The sequence below is a fragment of the Macaca thibetana genome, chromosome 3 (genome assembly GCF_024542745.1).
Source record: "Macaca thibetana thibetana isolate TM-01 chromosome 3, ASM2454274v1, whole genome shotgun sequence".
Classification (NCBI taxonomy): domain Eukaryota; kingdom Metazoa; phylum Chordata; class Mammalia; order Primates; family Cercopithecidae; genus Macaca; species Macaca thibetana.
The window spans coordinates 36,288,016-36,311,106 of record NC_065580.1 but is presented as its reverse complement, the minus strand read 5'-3'; the positions used below and the strand labels follow the sequence as shown (position 1 = coordinate 36,311,106).

Here is a 23,091-nt window from a genome sequence, read left to right as displayed (position 1 = left end):
TATGCCCTGGAGGATGCCTGCATGATACCGCACAGATAGCAGATACCTATTTATAGGATAAATTCATACACATTTTACATCATCCCTGTGTCCCTAAAAAGAGTTGGTATCTCCTAAACAGCTTGAATTTTTTTTTTCAAATAGTGTTTATTCAAGACACTAAATTTTAACTCACCAGCTTAACCACTCTAAATAAAACTCCCATTCACCAATCTGGATTCAGATGCAAAAGAATGCTTTTCCCAATGATCTTATGAAAATAAGATTCTCCATACTGTCTTATAGAAACAGTCAATGACAAAAATGAATATTTTTGACAATTGTAAGGGGGACTATGTCTTTAGTATGTTTTATGATGTGTCAAATGAAAATTATCCTTCCGATAAGTACTTTGATAGTAATCAATATAAAATTAAATTTTATAAACAAAACCAATAGTGTACTAGAAAACAGATGATCAATGACTATCTTAGCTAGTCACAGGCTTGCGTATGTTACTTGTTTAATACTCTATGCTTTCCAAAACCTTAATCTATCCATTTTTATGACAATGAAAGAGAAAAGCTTTAAATATGTCAAGGTGAAGCCAGCCCCCACTGTGACTGTGCTAACACAGGTACATGTGTTTTCTCTCAAGATCTCTCCCTGAAGCCAAAGAAAAGAGAAAAAGCTTTAAAAATAGAAGCTTAAAGATAAAGAGAACTATTGAGTAAATCTGACAGAGGATTAGCAGAGGACATGCACGAAACTGACTTAAGAGTAACATTTGAGCAAGCATAAAACTTACGAAGCTTTCAGGGTCATAGAGTCAGGGAAATTGGATTATTTACTCTTAGAAACTGTTTTTAAAAAGAACATAAAAGAAAATTGTAACTCTAAAATTAGGAAGAGCTTCCTGATACAAAAAAAAAAAGAAAAAACTATCCACATATAAGATAGAGATTGCTTAATGAGGTGCATAACTAACTATAGGTGTTCAAAGAAACATTACTTAACCTTAAGCTGACAAGATAAATAAACGAAAATGAATAAAACTAAATAACTTCCTGAGGAAAGGCATTTAAAGTTAAAGAGCATTTCCCTGATTAATGAAGGAGTAATCCTGTAAAACGGAATCTGTGATCAAATGGACTTCCCCATCAGAAAGCTGTAGCAGTGCCACGGCTCAGAATTCCTCTAAGTACTAACTTGGCATTTTTCCCTCATTAAAGATACGGCTTTGCTGACGCTGGATTTAGTTAAAGAACCAAGGGTATCGGAGAGCCTGATAAACAAACGTGCCCTTCAAAGGATTATAAATAGGTATGAGCATAAATTCTTTCTGAATTGTGGTGCCAGTTTAAAGTATTAAGACTATGGCACAGCACAAACATAAGCATCTCAGATCTGTCAAGGTCCTGTCTTTGCAACATGTTAGCTCTAAATTGAGCACCCTTTCCTTGGGCCTGGGAATTAGGGAATGCTACACTGAAGTAAATTGCATGTGCTTCTTTCTGTTCTTGGTGGCTACCTAGCTTGGGCTAAATGCCTAGGCCATTGGTGAAATTGAGAATTTACACCAGGTTTACTTACCCACAGCCCACCTATATAGATGCACTATCCTTTTATAAGAATATAGAAGCAGAAGAAAAGAGAAGAATGAAGAGTTAAGAGAGAAGTCTAGCCCTGCCCTCTGCAACAAATTTGCTAGGTAGGCATGCAAAATTGCCACTCTCAGTTTCACCTAAAAAATGCATGAAGAGAGAGGAAGAAAATGCTCAAACAAGATGATTTCCTCAGCTATCTTCAAGCAACAAAATTCTATAATCCATGCATTATCCAGTCTTCATAACAAAATGGTTGCCATCAAGAATGCAGGCAACTTTACAGAACACACTCACAGGTAGCAGAAACCCAGATATTGTATACAGCAATAGGAATCTCAGACATGAAAACACAGTGTGCAAATTCTTACACAACGCGTAATTTAAAATGTCATCCTTAGAATATAAAAAAATATGACGTGAAATACAATGGTTAATATCAAAAATAGCAAATGCAATGTGATCTGCAGAGCTCAGTGCAAATTTAGAATATCACTTCTCATTATTGGTTATGGATTTCACCTGTGAATGTGTTGACTTTTTTTTTATTTTATTTCCTCTTGCCACAGGCTGCCAATCTTGGTTTACTTAGTGATCAGGCCTTTTCCAGGGCATTATTGCAAAGTTTAAAAGGTATTTCGACAGGTCAAACATCCCTTGAAGTATGAAAAGTAAATTATTCTATTCCAAAATAAAATGACAAAAATTTTTCATCAAAATATTTAAATACCAATCTTCCCAGCTCCTCTCTCTCTCTAAGCTTACAAACATAAGACCAAGCAACGCAGTATACATTATCAAGGCTAAAACAGTGAAGTAATTACATAAAATTTAAAAAGCCTGGGTGGAGTGCAGTGGTTCACACCTGTAATCCCAGCAGTTTCGGAGGCCAAAGTGGGTGGATCACGAGGTCAGGAGATCGAGACCATCCTGGCTAACATGGTGAAACCCCATCTCTACTAAAAATACAAAGAACCCCGTCTCTACTAAAAATACAAAAAAAATTAGCCAGGCATGGTGACGGGCGCCTGTAGTCCCAGCTACTCAGAAGGCTGAGGCAGGAGAATGGCGTGACCCCAGGAGGCAGAGCTGGCATTGAGCCAAGATCGTACCACTGCACTCCAGTCTGGGCGACAGAGTGAGACTTCATCTCAAAAAATTAAAAAATAAAAATAAAAATAACAACAACAAAAAGCCTGAAAAGGCTCTTAGTTTTTACAAAGAAACCAATAAACAACTGCAATAATTTTTAAGTAAATATGAAGAGTTGAAGTATAATGTTAGGGGAAGAAGAGAGATAAATGAAATGATGCCAACCTGACAGCTGCTGGTGGACAATTGGAGCAGATATTCCCAAATTCCTTGGGAAGAAGCTAACTTCTGAAGTCAAGTTCCTTGGTATTCTAGACTAGGAAGTAAGAGTGCCTATAAAGATTCAAAAACAATGACCTGAAGATTTGTCCTGAAAGTAAAGTATCAAGTCATGCTCCTTTACTTGTTCTTTACATTTTTGGGGACTGTAAGAATAGCCAGGATAAAGAAAAGGAGAAATACAAAGAAACAAATTAACATTCAGACACTTGTGCAACTAGAGGGAGCTTTGTTTTTTCAGTTTTATTTATTTTAAATTTATCTTTTGATCCATTATATTTGTACACATTCATGGGGCACTTGTGATATTCTCTTATAGGCATAAGGTAACATGAATGATAATTTTCTTACATTTGTAATGATCAAGTTAGGGTATTTAGGATGTCCATCACCCAAGTATTTATTATATTTCAAGTCACCTCTCTTCTGTTTTGAAAAATACATCGTTGTTAACTATAGGCACCCTACTCTGCTATCAAACATTAGAACTTACTCTTTCTAACTGTATGTTTGTTTCCATTATCCAATCTCTCTTTACCCCCTATCCAACACCCACTCTTCCTAACCTTTGGTATCTATCACTCCTTTGCTACCTCCATGTGATCAACTCTCTTAGATTCTACATATGATGGAAATCATGCAGTATTTGTCCTCCTGTGTCTGGCTTATTTCACTTAACACAATGACCTCCAGTTCAATCCACGTTGCTGCAGATGATAGGATTTCATTCTTTTTTTATGGTCAACAGTATTCCATTGCATATATACATCACATTTTATTTATCCATTCATCTGTTGATAGACACTTACGTTGATTCCGTATCTTTGCTATTGGGAATAGTGCCAGAATAAACAGGAGGATGCAGGTATCCTTTTGATATATTGATTTAATTTTCTTTGGATAAATACCAAGTAATGGGATTGCTGAATCTTATGGCATTTCTATTTTTAATTTTTTGAGGAATCTCCACACTGTTTTCTGTAGAGGTTGTACTAGTTTACATTCCCACCAACAATATATAAGAAATCCCTTTGCTCTACATACTTGTCAACATCTGTTATATTTTTCCTTTTTAATAATAGCCATTCTAACTGAGGTAGGATGATATTTCATTGTGGTTTTTATTTTTTCACATACATGTTGGCCATTTATATGTCTTCTTTTGAGCAATGTCTATTCATGCCTTTGCCCATTTTTAGTGATATTATTTTTATTTATTTATTTTTACTGTTGAGTCCTTTGAGCTTCTTGTATATTCTGGGTATTAGTCCCACCTTACCCCTTCTACATAGAGGAAAACAGTTCCAAAGCAATGGCATGAGTTGCACCAACATAATCAGCTCTTGAGTAGAACCTAAATCACAGAGGTACTAATCCATGAGGGGTGGTAACTGGAATGAAGAGGAGGAGCGGCAGAGGGAAGTATGATGTAAACCATTGTCATCAATGATTTATAATCATGAAAACAGAATCCAAAGGAGATAAAATGAACCGTAGTCTCTACGTGAAATGTGAATGTATCTTTCATTCTAAGAGAACAGAAAATGAGTGAATATTGGAGGTAAGAAACTTACAAAAAATTAATGCAAAATACAAAAAACAAAGTGAATAAAATAATCACATCATAACAGAAGGTTAAGCATCTTCTTAGTGTATAAACAATGCCTGTATGAATCAGTATTAAGAAAATGAACATGTAAATGGGACACAGGACATGAACACATAATTCACAAAGAAATATGAATGACCAATATAGAAATGTTAAACTTCACTAACAGTAAATAAATAAATAAATAAATAAGGAAACCTAACAGTTGGCATTTATTTTATGATAATACCAAATGTGCAAGAAAAAAAACAGCACTCATATATGGTTATGGTAGAAAAAACTTACTACTTTGAGGGCAATTTGATAATCTGTATAAAGAACTTAAGCAGTGCTCATCACCTATCACCCAGTAATTCTACTTGCAGAAATTTATCCAAGATAATAAATTTAGCAATATGCACAATTATTTCAGCATTTACTTTTTAATAGTAAAAAATGAAAACGTAAGTGTCTAACAATAAGCAGGATATTAAATAATATTTAGATACAAGCACACAATGATCTATTATGCATGTACTTAAAACCATGTTTATAGAGAATATCTGATACTAAAGAAGGCTCATGTCATATAAATCAGATTCCAGTTTTATACATACAAAACAGAAACACCAAACTGTTAAAAGGAGTTGCTGCCGGGCGCGGTGGCTCAAGCCTGTAATCCCAGCACTTTGGGAGGCCGAGACGGGCGGATCACGAGGTCAGGAGATCGAGACCATCCTGGCTAATATGGTGAAACCCCGTCTCTACTAAAAATACAAAAAACTAGCCGGGCGAGGTGGTGGGCGCCTGTAGTCCCAGCTACTCGGGAGGCTGAGGCAGGAGAATGGCGTAAACCCGGGAGGCGGAGCTTGCAGTGAGCTGAGATCCGGCCACTGCACTCCAGCCTGGGCGACAAAGCGAGACTCCGTCTCAAAAAAAAAAAAAAAAAAAAAAAAAAAAAAAAAAAAAAAAGGAGTTGCTATAGCTATTGAAATTATACAGGTGGTATTTTTCTTTTTCTCTCTTTTTATAATATACTATTTTTAGAGCAGTTTTAGGATGACAAAAACGTTTCTTATTTTAAATATTCCTTAAATTATCCAACATAAACATATACTACTTATATTAAAAAGTGTTCTTAACATAATATCAAAGTAGAAAATTTCTGAATTTCAAAATTCAAGACATTTTGAAAAAAAAAAAAAGGCCAGAATTAGACCATTTTGGGAGTACTTTTCCCCAAATTTCATAATAAACTATTGAAAATAATTTTTTAAAGTTTATTGAAGGAATGAAAGAATTTGTCCCATTATAAAGCAGGAAATCTGAACAGCAAATGGTGGTGGGGGTGGGGGTGGCAGCAACAAAGTTTATTTTAATACTTTTTTGGTAACTTTTAAAAGACTAAATACATCTCTAACTCTCATTTATTCTTTGGGACCAAAATAGAACATAAACAAATGAAAACAATAAGAAAACTATACATCCTTTCTGAAAAGTTGTGAACAAACCCAAGTCACAATTTTTTTTAAAAAGCTCTAGCATCCACATTGTGTGCAATAGCAGAACTTGAAAGTTTGTATTATGCTGAAAGCAGCTAGTCAGCAACTTACACTGTCTTTTGGAAATCTACAAGAGAAAGACCATTTACTTTTCCACATGTCCACTACAAATCACATTGTCATTTGTTATATTTGGATAAAGTGCACCTGAATTCTGTGAAACAGAAGCAGATATCTGATGACAAGAACAGCTTGGAAAGCAACAAACTGCAATAAACCTATGTTTACCCATCTGCAGAGTCAGCTGAAGTTTCCTAAATTAAAAAAGAAATAGACCAAAACCAAAAAAAATTGGTCAAAAACGAAGAGCAAACACTTGTAGAATTTGTGTCCATTTCAGGACTTCCTTTAGACAATGAGATGCTTAAAGAAAAAAAAAAGTGAAGAGGAAAAAAAAAATCCCTTCAATTAACAAAAAAGATGAAAGTACAGCAGAATCAAACAACGATTATTAACCATAAAATTATCAAGATTATAACTGCCAACTTTTATTAAGTAGTTAGGTATGCTACCTGCCATTTCTTTCTTCTCTTCCTATTCTGGTCTGTCCCTCTAGCATCATGTCTGCCTACTTAGGCGGTTTAGATATTTGGGTCAATTTTTAATTATGCCAACTGTGTGAGAATATTGAAGAAATTTCACAAACATATTTATTATTCTTGTTACTTATAATACTTAAGGGCATCTTATTAAATATATGATATAAATTATATTGTTACATAAAAATCATTATTATTCCTCAGTATATGCTTTTATGTAACATGTTGAACAGTATTCATAGTAAATACTAATTATAACTGACATACATACACAAAGACACCCCCCACCCAAGAAAATACCACATAGAAATATCCAAAAAGATCTAATCCTGGAATAATCTAGTTGAAAGAAATTATTTCCCTTAAAAAAATGTACCAAGAGGAAATGAATTTTGTCAAATAATGTGGAGAAACAGAAATATATCTTGGGTTTCATACCGAGATCCCAGGTATTGAAGTAAACCAAATATCTGAAGGTACAACCACTATAAGAATAGACAGATAACTCTTTTTCTTTTTAGATGGAGTAATTGTCTATAGACTATATAGACCTACAATCAAGATGGAAAAGGCTACTCATAAAAGTTATTCAGGAAATAGCAATAATAAAGCTGAGAGAGAAAAATAATAGCAAACAGATTTTGGGAAAATGTATATACTAAGAGTATGAAGGTGTGTTTTCAATTGAATTGATAATACACATTTATTAGGATTGTTCATATATATATTATTGAACAATATAATATATATTCCAGGATTAGATCTTTTCGGGTATTTCTATGTGCTATTTTCTTGGGTGGGGGTGTCTTTGTAATATATATTTGTGTATAATATATATTATGTATATATATAATTACATGTATTTACATTATATATTATATATAATTATATATTACATATATTTTATATAATCCTTCAAGTCAATCCTTCAATATACATTATATATGCTATATAAAATGCATATTATATACAGAATCAGAAATGGCTATCACAGCTAAAGGATAGTAAACATAATAATTGAGCAAATGACCACTTAAAGGTTATTAATAGTTCAAAACAGCTGCATACAGCAAACAATATATATAACGTCCCTGAAAACATAGACTTCAAATGATATAAGAAGCCACAAAGGATCACAGAATCACAGAATAACTAGGTTAGAAAGAGCATGAAAGGCCAACCATGCTTCATAAGTATCTAGCATCTTCAAGGAAACACAAAATCATGAAACTAAGAACAATCATATTCAAAAGAAATTTCATTGCAATACAAAAGTAATACTTTTAGATAAAGAGAATGATGGAGAAAGTAAGAATAAAAACAAAACCAAAATATACAGTTTCTAGATAGAGTAATAAATACTGTAATACCCATTCACTCAGTCAACAAGTATTCACTGAATATATTTGTGTGCTAAACTGGGGATACAATGGTATACAGAAATGGCTCTGCCATGGAACACACATTCTAGAAGTTATAAGGTCTGTATCAATATGGTTCTCAAATGACCATGTGAATCAGAATTATCAAGGCTGTGAACAAATGTGATCCCAAAAGAACCAATCCTTCAAGATGGATCCCAAGTGGCTAACTAGGTTTACATTCAAATTGAGTAAAGTAGCCATTTGCTGACTAGAAGTCATACATGTTACTCTGAGTTCCCTGAAAATTCACACCTCCATTTAACTTTGAGACTTCAGGAACCCACCTGAACCCACCTGAACCCACCAATCAGAACTCACCTACCCTGTCCAATCAGGGCCCAGTTATATCCAACCAATCAGAACTTGGTTGTGTTGACCAATCAGAGATAAGCAAGTTTGAATCCTTTATTTCCATAAATGGACCTGACTGGAAATGTAGTGCAAAATCTTTCACTATAAAATCAGAGCCCATTGCTTAAGTCAAGGATTTCTAGGCCACAATAACCTATGATCACATCACAGCACTCTAGTCAGGGTGACATCTGAATGAGACCCTGTCTCAAAATAAATTAAAAATCAAAATTAAATGAAATTCCTTTTCAGAGAACTTTTGTTCACAAGGCACAGGTTCAAAATTCAGATGTTGAAGCCCCATTCTCAGAAATTCTCATTCAACAGGTCTTGTATGGAACCTAAGAGTCTGCTTTTAGTCAATTGCGGTGGTCTGAGGTTCTTAGCTCTGCTTTTAATTAGCTATGCAGTTTTGGACACAAGTCACTTAACTTCATGTGTAAGATGGGAATAATTATCTTGTTTATAAGATTTATTCTAAAATATAAACATATATTTAAATATATTTTAATTTCTCTGATGTCTGAGACTACTAATAGATTTTGAAGTGCCCACAGTACCTGACATAGGTATATTCAAAATGGCAACTGTGAAATAATGATAGCATGCCAGAAATACTTTAAAAAAAAATCTGGATTCACATTTATCTTGGATGCTTACCAAATATATAACACTGGAAAAGTCATTTAATCTCTGTAAGCTTCAATTTCTATTTATGTAAAGTGTAGGTAATAATATTTCCACTGTTTATTGCAAAGAGATATTGAAAGAACAAAAGTTAAGACTTTTCTGGTAAACTATAAAAATTACTATATAAAAGTATTAATACATAAATAAAACATAAAGATCATGATCACAGCAAAATATGCAAAATATACTTCTAAAAAATGAAAGGCTTTTTGGGAAAAAAACTGAAAAGCAACTTTTCTACCTTATTTTTCCAACTAAATTTATTTATTTATTTATTCAAGAGTTTGTTGTGTACCAATTGTGTACTACCTAGAAAACAGTAACTCCACAAATGCACCTCAGGAACACAGACTCATAATTAGCATCACAAATCTTAGCACCACTTTGAGACGTGCACAAAGACAAGTTATAGTTTCACAACTAAACACTAGCTGGAAATATGAACAAAAGTATAGAAAACTCTCAGTCACCAAGTCAAACCACCTCTTCAATGCTTACATCTCTTTCTGTAACAATCCTAGCAGGTAGTCATTTAATTCCACTGGTTAGCAATCCACCAATTCAAAGAGAATCATCTGGAAAGCTTTCAAAAGCATGAATTCTGTAAGTCTGATTCAGAAAGTCTGAGATAGAACCCCAGGACCTGTTTTTGTAGTATGTTTCCCAGATGACTGTGAAGGGCCACTAGAATCAAGTTGTGATGCTATATTCAACCAGTCCATTCTATTTTGGGGCACTGCAACCAAACTCTAGATATATTAGGTTGAAATCTTCCCCACTTCAGTTTCCAACTAAACCCTAGTTTTACTCTTGGGATTACATACAACACCACAAACCCAATCTGTCTATAAGCCAAACAGCCCCAGCTCCTTCAACTTACATAGGTATGTTTCAAACCTGATCACCCTAAATTTGTGCACATTTTTTATTCATATACAGTGCCCAGAAGAGAACATAATCCTCATGTAGAACACAATGGGGATACTCTCTCCTTCACTGGAGTTACAACATTTTTATTAGCACGGCTTGTGTACCTTTTTTTTCTGTTGAAATGTGTGCCTTTTTCTAAACTGTATCCACATCATATTATGTTTACTTTTAAAAACTCACTTATTTTGAAATATTTTTAGATTTACACAAAAGTTATGACGATAGTACAAAGAACTCCCTCATCCCCCTGCTGACTCAATTTCAGTTTCCCTAACCTTATCATCTTAGAATACAGCAGTGCATTTATCAAAACCAAACATGAGCCTACTGTTTCACTAAAAACTTTTTATCTTTTTATACAGATTACTTCCCTGAGCTACATTTCCTTCATCCCAAATACAGACTTTTGGCTTTTCTTTAGTTTAAGTACATGAGGCAAATATAGAAATTTACAGTTAATACTGTAAGATTCAAATCCTGAATTTTACATGATGAAATCTTCCTCTGACTCTTACAAGGGGAAATCTAAGGTCCTATATGTGTTAAAATTTTGAGCTCCTATACTTGTTAAGATATTCTGAGTCAAGGTCCAGTTGGACATACCCACTCTTGACATTAGATTTATGTCATATACATATTTAGTCAGCAAAACTTCCATTATTTCATTTAATTCAATAGGCTGAGGCTTGGGGGATGGTAAACTTCTCTAGAGTTGCATTAATTAACCTCTGATGTATACCATCACTATTATAAATCCAATCAGTTAACTACTGATTATTTAATATGTTTACACAAAAATATTCTTGCCTCAGGTAAGTTCAGATCCATTGTATCTCCACACTTTCCCTTGTTTATTCGTCTTATATATATTTGCATACTATGCTTCTTCAGCTGAAAGTTGTTGAGTACCTGCACAATGAAAGGAATCCATTCCCTCAAATGGCTCTGTACGCTTAGGCAAAAAGGGAACTCTCTAAACTAACAGCTAGTGGCAATTCACTGAAGCAGTTAATGACCATGTGTGAAAACTGGTGCTCATAGGAAAACCATAGAGAAATTCCTGAGTCACAAGCTAGAATCAGAAGAAATAGCAGGGTGGTATTGGTAGTGTTATTTCTTTAGGAAGAAAACAGAATTCAATTTATCCTCTTGAAATTAGTTACTAGCTTTAATTATTATAAAGCTTAGGGAACAAAATTGCATAAGATGGCAATTTACTATTGAAATCCAGATTTAAAAGGATAATTTAGACATGTGGACCTAAAGATGGCTATAGTCAGCTGTATCAATCACTGCCAGAAGATTTTTCTAAATAGTTTACTTCTCCTCATAAGATGTGACTAATTTCGATTCTGTTTATCTCTCAAATCCAGGCTGTGGAATTAGAGCTTTGCAATTGTGAAATAGAACTAACAATGCTTTCAAAAAGGTTGCAAAATCACAGCCTTCCTGTCAGACCAGCAAGCTTCTTTAAAATGGGGAAGCCATAAAAATAATAGAAATCTTTAAAATGTATCAGAAAGTCAAAAACAAAGCTCTTCAAACTTACCTCATAATAACTCCGAACTGCGTTGCAAAATGCTTCATCAGCTACAATTTGGGTTTCCCCATTGAGGAAGGCCTGGAATCGTTCTTTCAGTAACTGCAATTGTTGTTTGTTAAGCTACAAGAAAAAGAGAAAATAAGCAGATAAATTGGCCAGTACATGAAAAAATAATGACTATTAAAAATTATATTTGCTGTATGTACATTAGATTTCACACCTAAATTAACTTTATAGTAAAGAAAAGTAAAAGCTAAAATATCCTACTACTTGTACTAATGGTTAGACTTTATTTGAGATGGAGTCAAGCTCTGTCATCCAGGCTGGAGTGCAGTGGTGAAATCTTGGCTCACTGCAGCCCCCACCTCCTGGGTTCAAGCAATTCTCCTGCCTCAGCCTCCTGAGTAGCTGGGATTATGATGCCCGCCATCATGCCTTGCTAATTTTTGTATTTTTAGTAGAGATGTTGGCCAGACTGGTCTCAAACTCCTAACCTCAAATGATCCACCTGCCTTGGCCTCCCAATGTGCTGGGATTACAGGCAAGAGCCACTGTACCCAGACACTAATGGTTAGACTTTAAAACATTTCCAAGTCATTTCATGTACTCCGTAATCTTGATGTGGAAGTGGAATCCAAATTTCTACCCCAAATTTCCAGAATTCTCACAATTGCCATCCCAGTTTCTTTATAGAGACAGAGAAAATCTAAAATTTGGATAAGAAAGTAACTAGTAGTTAATATTAATAATATTATACAAAATTTCCAGCTATTCTAAATAGAGAAAGTAGAGAAGAGCTTAGAGATGAGGGAGGGATGCCTTGGACAAGAAGTAATAGGAAGAAAGACTAAAAAGACAGAATGGACCCTAAGAAAGATCCCTCTGGAAAGAACAACCATTGCATGCGAAAATGTGGATTTCGTGAACAAACATACATCAACAACTGAGTTTAGATAAATAAGGAGAAGACAAAGAAGACAAAGCCAAAAGAGAACAGAGAGGCAGCAGGTAGGCAGTGAAAGCGTCTTTGAGCACATAGGAGAAAATGCTCTGAACTGGGGAAGTTTACAACCAGGAGTCCTTACCCTGGGTGTAGCTTCCATAATTATTACAGAGGGTGAATTAGACATGAAATGTGACTATCAGTCATGTCCTCTAATCATCAACTACAAGCAGGGTGAGCTACTTAATTTGTAGGGCCCAGTGCAAAATAAAAATAAGGAGCTTTTTAGTAAAAATATTATTAAGAATTTCAAGACAGCAGGAACAGAGAACACTAAGCCGAATGCAGAGAGCCCTTCTAGGCACCAAGCCCTGCACACACAGGGGCATGTACTTCACTAGAAATAAAGCATCTTACATCTCAGGTAACGCAGAACCTTTTTTTTTATGCTTAGCTGGAGAGAAAACAATATAGTCTTGGAGATAAAACAACAAATTCCAAAATATATACGAAACAACAAAGAAATAATCCTTCCATTTCATTAGATCCTGATCAGACTTTATTAACAAACTCATTCCAGTTCTAGAACCTACAGAGGGATGTGAAGAATCTGGAAACATGCTGAGGATAAAATGATTAAAGGATTAGGTAGACTAAACTGGTATGACTTGGCTTCAAAAAGAAGGCTGATGTGAAGTAAGTATAAATCTGTTCAAAAGGCTTATTAAACTGCGATTCAAATATAAGAAAGACAAGCTCTTTCAAAAAATCGGTTTTATTTAGGACTCAAACAAGACAGTTTGTAAAGAAACTGTAACAGGGAGTAACAGAATTAAAAAAAAAAATTAAGAAGTGTCCTATTGTACCCAGGGGAAAAATAACCTTTTACCCTGCGCAGTGAAGAAAGAAGACAATTCCATTTCTTTACTAAGTTATCTCCTTCATTTTAGAGGAAGCTTAACGAAGCTAAGGTGCAGGAACATCATCATTATATTACAATATCCATTTCTATACTGTTAAGAAAATGAAAGCAGGGACCTTTTATATGTGTGTGTACTAGCAACGCAAATTAAGTTCATGACTTTAGCTCTCTAAGCATGATTCACAAAAGGGACCAAATGGAAATGGGACAGCAACTGCTGAGAGTGAGGCAGCTGAGAGCACTATAGTTACTAAGCTCTGGGAATGCCAAGAAGAGCTTCTCCTTGCAAGTCAAGTGAAATAATGGCAATGGAAATGTATGCAAAGAATGACAATGAACTGAAGAAGAACTTACTGATCACTTGTGCCAACTCCTTTGCTTGATAATTAAAATACATACTCTTTTTTTTTTTAATTTATTATTATAATACTTTAAGTTGTAGGGTACATGTGCATAACACGCAGGTTTGTTACATATGTATACTTGTGCCATGTTTGTGTGCTGCACCCATCAACTCGTCATTTACATCAGGTATAACTCCCAATGCAATCCCTCCCCCCTCCCCCCTCCCCATGATAGGCCCCTGTGTGTGATGTTCCCCTTCCTGAGTCCAAGTGATCTCATTGTTCAGTTCCCACCTATGAGTGAGAACACGCGGTGTTTGGTTTTCTGTTCTTGTGATAGTTTGCTAAGAATGATGGTTTCCAGCTGCATCCATGTCCCTACAAAGGACACAAACTCATCCTTTTTGATGGCTGTATAGTATTCCATGGTGTATATGTGCCACATTTTCTTAATCCAATCTGTCACTGATGGACATTTGGGTTGATTCCAAGTCTTTGCTATTGTGAATAGTGCTGCAATAAACATACATGTGCATGTGTCTTTATAGCAGCATAATTTATAATCCTTTGGGTATATACCCAGTAATGGGATGGCTGGGTCATATGGTACATCTAGTTCTAGATCCTTGAGGAATCGCCATACTGTTTTCCATAATGGTTGAACTAGTTTACAATCCCACCAACAGTGTAAAAGTGTTCCTATTTTTCCACATCCTCTCCAGCACCTGTTGTTTCCTGACTTTTTAATGATCGCCATTCTAACTGGTGTGAGATGGTATCTCATTGTGGTTTTGATTTGCATTTCTCTGATGGTGAGTGATGATGAGCATTTTTTCATGTGTCTGTTGGCTGTATGAATGTCTTCTTTTGAGAAATGTCTGTTCATATCCTTTGCCCACTTTTTGATGGGGTTGTTTTTTTCTTGTAAATTTGTTTGAGTTCTTTGTAGATTCTGGATATTAGCCCTTTGTCAGATGAGTAGATTGCAAAAATTTTCTCCCATTCTGTAGGTTGCCTGTTCACTCTGATGGTAGTTTCTTTTGCTGTGCAGAAGCTCTTTAGTTTAATGAGATCCCATTTGTCAATTTTGGCTTTTGCTGCCGTTGCTTTTGGTGTTTTAGACATGAAGTCTTTGCCCATGCCTATGTCCTGAATGGTACTACCTAGGTTTTCCTCTAGGATTTTTATGGTATTAGGTCTTACATTTAAGTCTCTAATCCATCTTGAATTAATTTTTGTATAAGGAGTAAGGAAAGGATCCAGTTTCAGCTTTGTACTTATGGCTAGCCAATGTTCCCAGCACCATTTATTAAATAGGGAATACTTTCCCCATTTCTTGTTTCTCTCAGGTTTGTCAAAGATCAGATGGCTGTAGATGTGTGGTATTATTTCTGAGGACTCTGTTCTGTTCCATTGGTCTATATCTCTGTTTTGGTACCAGTACCATGCTGTTTTGGTTACTGTAGCCTTGTAGTATAGTTTGAAGTCAGGTAGCGTGATGCCTCCAGCTTTGTTCTTTTGACTTAGGATTGTTTTGGAGATGCGGGCTCTTTTTTGGTTCCATATGAACTTTAAAGCAGTTTTTTCCAATTCTGTGAAGAAAGTCATTGGTAGCTTGATGGGGATGGCATTGAATCTATAAATTACCTTGGGCAGTATGGCCATTTTCACGATATTGATTCTTCCTATCCATGAGCATGGTATGTTCTTCCATTTGTTTGTGTCCTCTTTTATTTCACTGAGCAGTGGTTTGTAGTTCTCCTTGAAGAGGTCCTTTACATCCCTTGTAAGTTGGATTCCTAGGTATTTGATTCTCTTTGAAGCAATTGTGAATGGAAGTTCATTCCTGATTTGGCTCTCTGTTTGTCTGTTACTGGTGTATAAGAATGCTTGTGATTTTTGCACATTAATTTTGTATCCTGAGACTTTGCTGAAGTTGCTTATCAGCGTAAGGAGATTTTGGGCTGAGACAATGGGATTTTCTAAATATACAATCATGTCATCTGCAAACGGGACAATTTGACTTCTTCTTTTCCTAATTGAATACCCTTGATTTCTTTCTCTTGCCTAATTGCCCTAGCCAGAACTTCCAACACTATGTTGAATAGGAGTGGTGAGAGAGGGCATCCCTGTCTTGTGCCAGTTTTCAAAGGGAATTTTTCCAGTTTTTGCCCATTCAGTATGATATTGGCTGTGGGTTTGTCATAAATAGCTCTTATTATTTTGAGGTACGTTCCATCAATACCGAATTTATTGAGCGTTTTTAGCATGAAGGGCTGTTGAATTTTGTCAAAAGCCTTTTCTGCATCTATTGAGATAATCATGTGGTTCTTGTCCTTGGTTCTGTTTATATGCTGGATTATGTTTATTGATTTGCGAATGTTGAACCAGCCTTGCATCCCAGGGATGAAGCCCACTTGATCATGGTGGATAAGCTTTTTGATGTGTTGCTGAATCCGGTTTGCCAGTATTTTATTGAGGACTTTTGCATCGATGTTCATCAGGGATATTGGTCTAAAATTCTCTTTTTTTGTTGTGTCTCTGCCAGGCTTTGGTATCAGGATGATGTTGGCCTCATAAAATGAGTTAGGGAGGATTCCCTCTTTTTCTATTGATTGGAATAGTTTCAGAAGGAATGGTACCAACTCCTCCTTGTACCTCTGGTAGAATTCAGCTGTGAATCCATCTGGTCCTGGACTTTTTTTGGTTGGTAGGCTATTAATTATTGCCTCAATTTCAGAGCCTGCTATTGGTCTATTCAGGGATTCAACTTCTTCCTGATTTTGGTTGGTAGGCTATTAATTATTGCCTCAATTTCACAGCCTGCTATTGGTCTATTCAGGGATTCAACTTCTTCCTGGTTTAGTCTTGGAAGAGTGTAAGTGTCCAGGAAATTATCAATTTCTTCTAGATTTTCCAGTTTATTTGCGTAGAGGTGTTTATAGTATTCTCTGATGGTAGTTTGTATTTCTGTGGGGTCGGTGGTGATATCCCCTTTATCATTTTTCATTGCGTCGATTTGATTCTTCTCTCTTTTCTTCTTTATTAGTCTTGCTAGTGGTCTGTCAATTTTGTTGATCTTTTCAAAAAACCAACTCCTGGATTCATTGATTTTTTTGGAGAGTTTTTTGTGTCTCTATCTCCTTCAGTTCTGCTCTGATCTTAGTTATTTCTAGCCTTCTGCTAGCTTTCGAATGTGTTTGCTCTTGCTTCTCTAGTTCTTTTAATTGTGATGTTAGAGTGTCAATTTAGATCTTTCCTGCTTTCTCTTGTGGGCATTTAGTGCTATAAATTTCCCTCTACACACTGCTTTAAATGTGTCCCAGAGATTCTGGTATGTTGTATCTTTGTTCTCATTGGTTTCAAAGAACACCTTTATTTCTGCCTTCATTTCGTTATGTACCCAGGAGTCATTCAGGAGCAGGTTGTTCAGTTTCCATGTATTTGAGCGGTTTTGATTGAGTTTCTTAGTCCTGAGTTCTAGTTTGATTGCACTGTGGTCTGAGAGACAGTTTGTTATAATTTCTGTTCTTGTACATTTGCTGAGGAGTGATTTACTTCCAATTACGTGGTCGATTTTGGAGTAAGTATGATGTGGTGCTGAGAAGAATGTATATTCTGTTGATTTGGGGTGGAGAGTTCTATAGATGTCTATTAGGTCTGCTTGCTGCAGAGATGAGTTCAATTCCTGGATATCCTTGTTAAATTTCTGTCTTGTTGATCTGTCTAATGTTGACAGTGGAGTGTTGAAGTCTCCCATTATTATTGTATGGGAGTCTAAGTCTCTTTGTAAGTCTCTAAGGACTTGCTTTATGAATCTGGGTGCTCCTGTATTGGGTGCATATATATTTAGGATAGTTAGCTCTTCCTGTTGAATTGATCCCTTTACCATTATGTAATGGCCTTCTTTGTCTCTTTTGATCTTTGATGGTTTAAAGTCTGTTTTATCAGAGACTAGTATTGCAACCCCCGCTTTTTTTTGTTCTCCATTTGCTTGGTAAATCTTCCTCCATCCCTTTATTTTCAGCCTATGTATGTCTCTGCGTGTGAGATGGGTCTCCTGAATACAGCAGACTGATGGGTCTTGACTCTTTATCCAGTTTGCCAGTCTGTGTCTTTTAATTGGAGCATTTAGTCCATTTACATTTAAGGTTAAGATTGTTATGTGTGAACTTGATCCTGTCATTATGATATTAACTGGTTATTTTGCTCGTTAGTTGATGCAGTTTCTTCCTAGCCTCGATGGTCTTTACATTTTGGCATGTTTTTGCAATGGCTGGTACCGGTTGTTCCTTTCCATGTTCAGTGCTTCCTTCAGGGTCTCTTGTAAGGCAGGCCTAGTGGTGACAAAATCTCTAAGCATTTGCTTATCTGTAAAGGATTTTATTTCTCCTTCACTTATGAAACTTAGTTTGCCTGGATATGAAATTCTGGGTTTAAAATTCTTTTCTTTAAGAACGTTGAATATTGGCCCCCACTCTCTTCTGGCCTGGAGAGTTTCTGCCGAGAGATCTGCTGTTAGTCTGATGGGCTTCCCTTTGTGGGTAACCCGACCTTTCTCTCTGGCTGCCCTTAAGATTTTTTCCTTCATTTCAACTTTGGTGAATCTGGCAATTATGTGTCTTGGAGTTGCTCTTCTCGAGGAGTATCTTTGTGGCGTTCTCTGTATTTCCTGGATTTGAATGTTGGCCTGCCCTACTAGGTTGGGGAAGTTCTCCTGGATGATATCCTGAAGAGTGTTTTCCAACTTGGTTCCATTTTCCCCCTCACTTTCAGGCACCCCAATCAGACGTAGATTTGGTCTTTTTACATAATCCCATACTTCTTGCAGGCTTTGTTCATTTCTTTTTCTTCTTTTTTCTTTTGGTTTCTCTTCTCGCTTCATTTCATTCATTTGATCCTCAATCGCAGATACTCTTTCTTCCAGTTGATCGAGTCGGTTACTGAAGCTTGTGCATTTGTCACGTATTTCTCGTGTCATGGTTTTCATCTCTTTCATTTCGTTTAGGACCTTCTCTGCATTAATTACTCTAGCCATCAATTCTTCCACTTTTTTTTCAAGATTTTTAGTTTCTTTGCGCTGGGTACGTAATTCCTCCTTTAGCTCTGAGAAATTTGATGGACTGAAGCCTTCTTCTCTCATCTCGTCAAAGTCATTCACCGTCCAGCTTTGATCCATTGCTGGCGATGAGCTGCGCTCCTTTGCCGGGGGAGATGCGCTCTTATTTTTTGAATTTCCAGCTTTTCTGCCCTGCTTTCTCCCCATCTTTGTGGTTTTATCTGCCTCTGGTCTTTGATTATGGTGATGTACTGATGGGGTTTTGGTGTAGGTGTCCTTCCTGTTTGATAGTTTTCCTTCTAACAGTCAGGACCCTCAGCTGTAGGTCTGTTGGAGATTGCTTGAGGTCCACTCCAGACCCTGTTTGCCTGGGTATCAGCAGCAGAGGCTGCAGAAGATAGAATATTTCTGAACAGCAAGTGTACCTGTCTGATTCTTGCTTTGGAAGCTTCCTCTCAGGGGTGTACTCCACCCTGTGAGGTGTGGGGTGTCAGACTGCCCCTAGTGGGGGATGTCTCCCAGTTAGGCTACTCAGGGGTCAGGGACCCACTTGAGCAGGGAGTCTGTCCCTTCTCAGATCTCAACCTCCGTGTTGGGAGATCCACTGCTCTCTTCAAAGCTGTCAGACAGAGTCGTTTGCGTTTGCAGAGGCTTCTGCTGTGTTTGTTATTGTTTACTGTGTCCTGTCCCCAGAGGTGGAGTCTACAGAGACAGGCAGGTTTCCTTGAGCTGCTGTGAGCTCCACCCAGTTCGAGCTTCTCAGCAGCTTTGTTTACCTACTTAAGCCTCAGCAATGGCGGGCGCCCCTCCCCCAGCCTCGCTGCTGCCTTGCCGGTAGATCACAGACTGCTGTGCTAGCAATGAGGGAGGCTCCGTGGGTGGGGGACCCTCCCGGCCAGGTGTGGGATATGATCTCCTGGTGTGCCTGTTTGCTTAAAGCGCAGTATTGGGGTGGGAGTTACCCGATTTTCCAGGTGTTGTGTGTCTCAGTTCCCCTGGCTAGGAAAAGGGATTCCCTTCCCTCTTGCACTTCCCAGGTGAGGCAATGCCTCGCCCTGCTTCAGCTCTCGCTGGTCAGGCTGCAGCAGCTGACCAGCACCGATCGTCCGGCACTCCCCAGTGAGATGAACCCAGTACCTCAGTTGAAAATGCAGAAATCACCGGTCTTCTGTGTCGCTCGCGCTGGGAGTTGGAGACTGGAGCTGTTCCTATTCGGCCATCTTGCTCCGCCCCCAATAAAATACATACTCTTAAAAAACTAGAACCTGTGTATTTTTTCATTTAATTTTATTTTATCAAAGACTTTTTTTTTCTTTAAAAACTCTTCTAAACTACCATATTTGCAATTTCTACATCATTAGTAATTAAGTTCCACTATTATAACAATAAGTTACTCTTTGGTAATTACGGTGTAGAAAATTCATGGATATGAATCAAGGAAAGGAGCTTTGAGCAAATCATCTTCTTGGAAGCTCCAACAAAGTTGATACAGTTCACAAAATATGCCAGAGGCCCCTGGCTAAATGTCAGGCTTCAACATTTTTATGAATAGAAGATACTGCAGTTACATTTAAGACATAAAATGGATCAAATATGACAATTACATACAAAAAGCAAATAAATGGATACTTTATTAGCATAAAGAGGAAGTCTACATTTTCACATAGGCAAGATTGGGGCAGGAAAAGAAAACTAAACTTAAAATCTAGCACTGAGGATAGCTGTCAGAAAGCAGAGTTTCCTAAAAGCTATTTGCATTATCAAGATAAACCATACTGTATACCAAGAGATAGACCAGTGGAACAGATCGAAGAAACATACCGAAACACAATCAGAAATGTACTATAAAACACCTATATAGCAACTCAAATCAGTAGTAGTTGATGATCTACTCAATGAATGGTGTTAAAATAATATAAAAGATTTTCCACCTCATGTCATCAGGGAAATGCAAATTAAAATAATGAGATTTACTACAAACCCATTAGAATGAACAAAATCCAGAACACAGAAAACACTTGATGCTGGCAAGGATATAGACCACAGGAACTCTCATTCTTTACTACTGGAAAAGCAAAATGGTATAGCTACTTTGCAAAACTGGTTTATGGTTTCTTACAAACTAATACGCTTCTATCATATGATCCAGTAATCACAGTCCTTGGTACTTACCCAAAGGAGTTGGAAATTTATGTCCACACAAATACCTGTACACAAATGTTTAAAGTAGCTTTTTTCATAATTGCCAAAACTTCAGTAGATGAATGGATAAACTCGGGTACATCCAAACAATGGAATATTATTTAGCAAGTAATGAAATAAGCTATCAAGCCATGAAAAGACATGAAGGAACCTTAAATGCATACTTCTATGTAAAAGCAGCCAATGTAAAAAGGCTGCATACTGTACGACTCCAACTAATGACATTCTGGACAAGGCAAAACTATGGAGACAGTAAAAAGATCAGTTGTTGGTAACAGTGTAGGCTATGCATGTGTGGGGGCAGGATATATATGAGAAATTTCTGTACCATCCACTCAAGCTCAATTTTGTTGTGAAGCTAAAACTTCTTTAAAAAATTCTATTAAAAATATTGAAATGTCATAAATTTATTTGCATTAAAAATAAACTTTACAAGGCAAAAAATACCATAAGCAAAATAGGAAAAGATTAACTAGAAAAAAAAAATACTTGCAACTCATTACCCAAAGAGTTCATTTCTAAGCATATACAGAGTTCCGATAAGAACATCACAAATAAACCAACAGAAAAATGGACAAAATTGATATGTTCAGATAAAAGTCTTAATCCATGAAAACAAGCCTATATTTACAAAAAGAGTACAAACTAAAACTGTATGAGAAACCATTTTAAAAGTACATGTAGTTGGAATCACCAATTCCACTTTGGGATTGGATCAATACTACAGATAAACCTGCACATGTGCAAAATAACATGTGTACAAGGTTATTTACCACATAATTCTTAATAGCAAAAACATGGAAAATAACCTAAATATGCAAATATAGGAGACTAAATTATGCCATATCTAAACAGTGGTATACTAGTCATTGCATTGAAAGAATGTAAATGTTCTCTATGTACTGATTTTAAATATTTTAAAAATATCTTGGGGCAGAAAGCAAGTTATAGAACAGCAGTTAAAATAAGTCACCACTCACATAGCAAATGGGCAAATAACATGGATGTGAATTTGCTTCCATATACAGACAGAAACTAGGGAAGAAGGATGGCTGTGGGAACTGGACAGACAGAAAATAAAGGTGAAAGAGATTTTTCAACATGTAGCACTTTATTCATTTTGAATTTTCAAGTGAAATAACCCTTTATAAATTCTAATTAATTTAGATTTAAAATAAGCTGTAACAGCAGCTTTGTACATCTTGAAACTCAAAACAGTTATGAAGCACTGTGAACAGCTTAAATCCTATCCTACATGGAAACTGGACAACACACCAATTTTTAAAATTCTCCTTTCAGGTAAAAATTTTACTTTGACTTTGTGTCTATTTTTTTTAAATATTACAGTCTTGAGAGTTTCAAAAAAGCTCAGACCAAGATCGTCAGAAAATAACCACAGTAATTATCCTATTCAACATTCTAATCAATGCATTAATCTGTACAATATCTACAAAAGTAGACTTTCAGATTCCAATTGGGCCTATTAATATACACACACATACATACATCCTTTTATTACCTCAGTGAATCCTATTCTAATTTGGGACAATTATAAAAATTGAAATCAGTGTCCCTATGGCTTCCACACAACTCTATACTATACACTATCTAAGACAAAACAGACTAAGTGTTACTTTCATTCTTTAATATAGTATTTCAAGACTTTGGGGACAAAAAATGATTTATGAGTTTTCTCTTTTCTGGAATAAATTTTGCCAGTTCGCTCCAATATCCTGGGTGCTCTCCTAAGGATACATTCCAATTTGCCATAAAAATCACCATGTAAATAAAACTAAGTATGAAGGATACTTGGATGCAATGGATCATAAGTTCTGAGTTTACAGATGTGCAGAGTTGCTATTATAGCTTTTTAAAAAATCTAAACAAGCTGGGTGCAGTGGTGTATGCCTGTAATCCCAGCACTTTGGGAGGCCAAGGCAGGCAGATCACCTGAGGTCAGGAGTTCAAGACCAGTGTGGCCAACATGGTGAAACCCCATCTCTACTGAAAAAAAAAAAAAAAATTAGCTGGGTGTGGTGG

The 23,091-nt window shown here is 36.3% G+C and overlaps 1 protein-coding gene across 14 annotated transcripts in view; it reads right to left on the bottom strand.

Annotated features, from left to right (window-relative positions):
• CADPS2 (calcium dependent secretion activator 2) overlaps positions 1-23,091 on the bottom strand; it is a 567,394-nt gene that overhangs the window by 399,040 nt on the left and 145,263 nt on the right. For all 14 annotated transcript variants that reach the window (XM_050782592.1, XM_050782594.1, XM_050782597.1 and 11 more), the window contains exon 2: positions 11,588-11,701. In XM_050782592.1, the coding sequence (XP_050638549.1) occupies positions 11,588-11,701 (114 nt within the window). The remainder of the gene's footprint in view (positions 1-11,587; positions 11,702-23,091) is intronic.